We start from the raw sequence: 6,583 nt of genomic DNA, 5'->3' as shown, positions 1-6,583 counted from the left end.
CCTACAATTTTTTGTTTATAATAATTACGATTCCTATAAAACTACAAAAAAATATACGTATTTTGGAAATGTTGAGTCGGATTAGTCTAGAATCGATTAATTTTATGGAAGAAAACCTTTCAATCAGCCGTAGTCCGTAAACTTCTCACGTGTCGGGCTGTGATTGGAAGGACTCGTAAGAAATCGGATTCCTAAAGAATGGAACATATCTATCTTATAGGGGGGGTCGACTGTATATGTTTAATTAATTAGGGGGGTCAGAAATCGCAATAAAAATTATAATTTTTTAAAAATATTAAAAAATATAGGTTTAGTTTCTAGTCACCCTACTTTAAACCCTTCTCCTCCCAAACGTCTATGAGAATGTCCCAGGAAATATGACACCAGCTGTTCTCAAGGTCATCCAGATGTGTAAACAATGACTCATCGGTGTTAAATTTAACAGAAAGGCGAGACAAAGGAAACTAAATGATGAAGCTTTTTAACCAAAATTAACACATTTCTTTCGTTTTTTTTCAATTTTAAGTATTTTTTATGCTTAATTAAAAATTTTTTAAAAAAGTGGACAAGAAGGGGTTAAGAACATGTGGAACCCATATATTGAGCTTTGAAACGAAACCAATTTGTTTCAAGTGATCATAAATGGTTCAATTTGACAAATTTAATCTCTTAGTGATTTCACGTGTTGTTATTTGGCAGTTTGCTTCAATCAGTTCCTTTATTTTGTTTTCATTGGCTTCAACCGCCCATCCAGAACGTGGTGCATCTTCAATATTGAAATTGCCAGAACGAAATTTTGTAAACCAGTTTTGGCACTGTCGTTCTGTCAATACATCTTCTCCNGCTTCAACTGCCCATCCAGAACGTGGTGCATCTTCAATATTGAAATTGCCAGAACGAAATTTTGTAAACCAGTTTTGGCACTGTCGTTCTGTCAATACATCTTCTCCATACACATCACACAATTTTTTTCTCGCTTGAACAGCATTCTTACCTTTTCAGTAATAAAAGAGCAAAATATGCTGAAAATGCTGCTTCTGATCTTCCATATTTGATGGGACAAAATAAACAATTGCACAGAATCAAACAAAATTTTTTACAAATAAGCCTTAAAATGGTAGCTGTCAAAATATATAATGATAATACAGTTTAGAATGAAAATGGCAGGAAAAATACGACTAATCCATTTAGTGGTAAAAAAAACGAACTTACTTTCTGAACAACCCAATAGTTCAAGTGATTTAATGGAGTCAAATTGGCCCAGCCTTAGTCATGCAAATATTACATATATTCAGTATTAAAATGTTATAGAATTTTCTCAACAGACATTTATTATCTAAAAGAATAAAAATTTTTAAATTAAGAAATTATATTTGATACACGTTTATAATTATATTCCTGATAGCTGACAGTCCTTTTTAGTTCCTGTCTATAAATGTATATTTAACACATTACTGGGCTGCAATTTGAAAAAACTGTAGACCTATAAATTCCCACTGCCTCTGTCCATCCATCATTCATAAATCTTGAGAATGGAATTAGATATATGAAAGTCAAGACCAGATATAGAAAGCTTAGGGGCAAGGGGCCCCAATTAGCTACATAATGCAAACTGGAAGTCATGTTATTTCAATTCAAAAATTTTTCCTGAAAGAAGTTAGATAGATGACCAGCATGACTCCCTTGCTAACAGAAAAGTATGATGTACACGGGCAACATGCTACAGTATTAATTTGAGATGGAGAGCATATATTTTAAATTAAATAAATTAAAAACATGATTAAAAATTGCAGCCCAGCATTGTGACAATATCATAATAAATAATTGCTCATTACATAATGTATACATATTTTTCAAAATTCATTTGATGTTTGAATTACTATTACAAATATATACTATATGTAATTAAATTTAAAATGCTCATTTGATTAATTTTCATTCACAAAATCTTTGCCATAATAAAAGTAATAATAGATACTTAAATAATTTTTTGTTAATATTAACTTTGTGTGTTAAATAAGTTTGTTACCAAATTTAAATTTAATTAATTATTCTAAATTATTAAATCAAAAATATTAAAAACAAATAGTAATGTGACTAACTGTGGGGTATTCTCATTAATGAATTATCTGGCTATCAATCAACTAAGACAAACTATCTTATTAATTGATAAATATATCATTAAAGCAACCAAAGCAAAATTAACTGGCTAGAAGCAGCTATAATAATAATAATTATAATTGCCAACGCAACGGTAAGCAGGAGTTGCAGATTCGAGTCCCACTCAGGGCCGATTCTTTTCTTCCAGTTAGTTCTAAATTTATTTAAATTATTTAATTAAAATTATAATTATTAAATTTAGCATGAGATGGTGCCTAACGCCTAACTCTAATACCAAATTATCTTAAATTATAATTATTATTATTATTATAGCCACTTCTAGCCCGTTAATTCGGCTTTGGTTGCTTTAACATTTATCGGGTTAGCTGAAGTTTGTTTATATAGATAAATATATCACCACGAAATAAAAAGAAAATTACATTATTGGTTGTAAGTTAATTAAGAAGTGTTTTTGCAAGTATTTTATTTTATAACTTAAAAACATCTTAATGATTTATCATAACAACAACAAATAATAACATATAATTGAGAAAACAAAACATACTTTTGGAGTTCTAAGAACAAATTTATGTTGCCCATCTTTTTTATTTTCTGATATATTTTTCTTTGGTAGTTTCACCTATTGAAAAAAGAAAATCAGTTACTTTATTTGGAATTCATTTAGATTTCAAAAAGCAAATGTTTCAGATTAAAATCACTTTCAGAACAGAATATACACAAACACTAAAAAATAAACATACTCTGTAAATAAACTCCAAATAGAAAGCATACAAATATCTTAAAAGGTCATGAACTAACTCCTACTTTGTACTTTAAAATTTTGTCAAACTAATAGAAATATATCACAGATTTATTCAACAGCCAGAAATTATCTTTAAGCATAAAAAAGCTTTTCATTTATAAATAATATCTTGTCTAATAATTTATAATAAATATATAAATAATATTTAATAATTTCTGGCAGTTTGACTGCTCAATATATGTATCAAGCTAGGATTTGTTACATATTTAATTTATTCAAACTTCAGTTATAATACCTTAGTTAAGAAATGAGTTAAAATTATAGCATATAAAATTAAGACAGTATTAACTCTAAACATGAAATTGACTAAAATTGGCTTAATCCATTCAAGATAAAATCAGCTGAAGGAAGAGTTGTTTGACTGGTTTTGCAATACAAATTCTTCTTGTAGCCTAAACGGTAAAAACAATTTCATCTCTGGATAGAGGAAAAAATATATATTTTTAGAGCTTAAAGAGTTTAATTACAGCATTATCTTAATTCTATATGCTGTAATTTCAGATAGTTAAACCATTAATACATATAAATTGAAGTTTTAAACCTGAAAAAATCTCTTTACAATTGAAATTTACATTATTAACATATAAAATGCAAACTATACCAGAAAGTGGCAAACAACAGTAACAACACAGCTAATAATTGCAATATGCCGCTTAGCACAGTTTCAGCAGGCAAGCCACCATAGTTGTTTCCAAGTAAAGTTCATTTGTGAACTTAATTGGCTTTTTAAACAAGCATATTAATAGTAATAAAACTGCAGTATAAATGAACACTATACTACACATTGATTTCAACAGCTGATGCACAACAATGCATAAACTGACATCACGTACTTAATGTAATAATATCATCAGTAAACATAATCAAATCAAAACTGACAATTTCAACAAAATATTAATAATATACACAGCATACCATGCTATATGTATAGTACTATTAATACAGTATTTTATCTAGTTTTGACTTCAATGTTTACTGATAGACCTGACATACAATAGAATTCTCATTAAGATAACTTCAGATTGCTTTGTCCTACATAGCTCCTTTTGCATACATTCCTTTTGGTATGAGTTATACCAAAAAATTGTGTGTGAAAGTCTATATTCTCTTCACCTTTACATTCAGTATGAACCTAAAATTTGATTCTTGTGTAAAATGCAATAAATCCTTTTCTTTTTTTTTTATGTTTACATTTCTTCTTCAAATTAATGTCAATTCTCTTGTTTCATCTGAGATTAGAGAAAATTTTTCATGTCATGTATTTTCTGGAAATCATTTGAAGTTTACACCATAACTTAGAAAGAAAACAAAGTCCATTGATGTAGATTTTTTCTTAATAAAATGTTTTTTATCCTGTCCAGTACTGGATGATTCATACATTCTGGTATTGAGAAAGTAACATGCTACAATATTCTATATATTCTCACTTTGTAATGATGCTTTCTTTTATTTCCTATTTCTTAACATATTTGCTAATATGATAAGAAAAATATCATGTAATAAGAAATTAAGATATAATAAAATATTAATTTACCCCTCTGTAAAACCAGAACAAAGGGCAAAACTTTAAATACTGCATGAATGCAACACAAAATGCACCTTCACACATCAATTTCTTCTTTCAGATTGCCTTGACTACAAGTCAGAAACTATTGGCTTGCATGCCTTATTTAAACCATCTTGACAAAAACTGGTACCTATCTGCCATCAAAATTACATGAACAGAACCTTGTCCAGTACTAGGAAGGATCTGGTACTGAGCAAACTTCAACTAATATTTTTTAATGAATCATTGATTATTTCAAAAATTTTATTTGAAAACTCAATTATGTTAGTTAAATTAATTCATAATTCATTGCTAACATTTTTTATTTGTAATATTTAAAATAATAAATAAATAATTTGTTTTTACATTGGTTTTTAAATATATGATGTTAATAAACATCTCAGAAATATTTTCAATAAAAAAATTATAAATATTTTTAGTTATACACTAAAAATATATTTAATATGGACAAATATAAAATAATTATTTTAATTAAAAAAATATAGTTAAAATACTTAAATATGCTTATAAATTAATATGAGATTTTTTTAATTAATTAAATTATTTTGAGTATTCATAAGTTAAAATTGGATTTATCACAAAGCAATTATACCTGTGATTTAGTTGTGCAATATCTGAATGTTTCATTCAAATATAAAACATTTCTGGATTTATACAAAATTTTAGTAAAACAGTATATTGTAGAATATTGAAATACCATTACTTCTTACATCTGTACTATTTTTCAGATAGCCTAGAGGGAAAATAATAATATAAATTATTCAGAATATATATTCAATATTAAAGCAAAAATATTTAAACAAACAAATTAAATATGAATAATTACAATGAGTTTGCAATTATTCAAATTAAATATGAATAATTACATGAGTTTGCAATAATATTCCAAGCTGAATAAATTATAAGTAAATTGTATATATGTTACTGTATGATTGTAAAATTAATCATACTAATCAAAAACATCAACAGTTTTCATTTATAAATTAAAACTGGTCAGGTTAACCAAGCTTTTTAAAGAACTGTTTTAAGAACTTTCTGTTATATTTCACAAATCCATATTATATATTATGAGTGAGTACAATTTTACTACTTCAGCAACTTCTACAAATGATATGATGTATAAAATCCAATTGATTCTAAATATAATTATTGGAATTTCAAACCAGTCCTACAATAGAGGGATGCACATTGAAAATAATAATAAAAATAAGCAGCAACATTTAAAATTTTGGTAATTAAATTATTCCCAGCAACATTTTATTGTGTTTTAAATCATTTCTTCAGCAAAATACATTACTATAGAAAGTTTTTGCTATAATTGGTATTGGAATCAGTTATAGCAAAAACTTTTCGCAATAATGTTTTATTGATTTTCTCTCAATGTACTTCTATGTATTTTTTAAGATTTCCATATTTTCCAGGTTTTACATCTTGTTATATTACTACTACTATTATTAATTAAATTCTACGTAATTTGGCACTACAGTAGGGTGACCAGATGTCTCCGATTTCTGGAGCCTGTCCTCGGTTTTTCCTACATTCAATAAATGATTGTAGAATCAATCATTGAATATAACAATTTTATTAACATGCTAATATAATATCACTAATTTATAAATCAATAAATTAATTAATTTTAAAAAATAACCAAAGTTCAATAAGTTTTAAACCCTATTTTCTCTGATTCCGAAATGTGTCCCAGGTTGGATTCTAATTTTACAGTTAGCCTAACAAGAGGGAGGCATTAGGCACCATCGCTTGCTAAATTTAATAATTATATTTAAATTAATATTTTAATAATTAATTTAGTGTAACTGTCTATGTGACTGAACACACACGAAATATGTATCCATTTCATCAAAAATTTTAAATTTTATTATATATGCACATATAATATTTATCATCCGTTTTCGAATATTAACCCATTGTGTTATAACATCAATCTAAAATTCAATTTTATTTTTAAACAGAAAAAAAATCTTACAAAAAGACACAGTAAGTTCGGCTTAAAGTTCCCGGTAAATATTTCTGTTTTGGTTTACACGTGACGTTAGTCATAACTGAGTTGCCAGATGCAACGCAGAAGCGAAAAG

General features: G+C 26.9%; 1 protein-coding gene across 1 annotated transcript in view; it reads right to left on the bottom strand.

The window, feature by feature from the left end:
• Nucleotides 1-6,583, bottom strand: part of LOC111617824 (histidine--tRNA ligase, cytoplasmic-like) — a 48,955-nt gene extending 42,372 nt beyond the window's left edge. Inside the window, exons 1-3 of the mRNA XM_023359135.1 lie at nucleotides 6,475-6,583; nucleotides 5,083-5,223; nucleotides 2,666-2,740 (exon numbers count right to left, since the gene is read on the bottom strand). Of these exons, the coding sequence (XP_023214903.1) occupies nucleotides 2,666-2,740; nucleotides 5,083-5,190 (183 nt within the window). The 5' untranslated portion in view covers nucleotides 5,191-5,223; nucleotides 6,475-6,583. The remainder of the gene's footprint in view (nucleotides 1-2,665; nucleotides 2,741-5,082; nucleotides 5,224-6,474) is intronic.

This window comes from Centruroides sculpturatus, unplaced genomic scaffold (genome assembly GCF_000671375.1).
Source record: "Centruroides sculpturatus isolate CEXI.00-Female unplaced genomic scaffold, Cexi_2.0 scaffold104, whole genome shotgun sequence".
In the NCBI taxonomy this organism is placed as follows: domain Eukaryota; kingdom Metazoa; phylum Arthropoda; class Arachnida; order Scorpiones; family Buthidae; genus Centruroides; species Centruroides sculpturatus.
The sequence above is the reverse complement of the archived record's forward strand: the minus strand, read 5'-3'. Positions and strand labels throughout refer to the sequence as shown.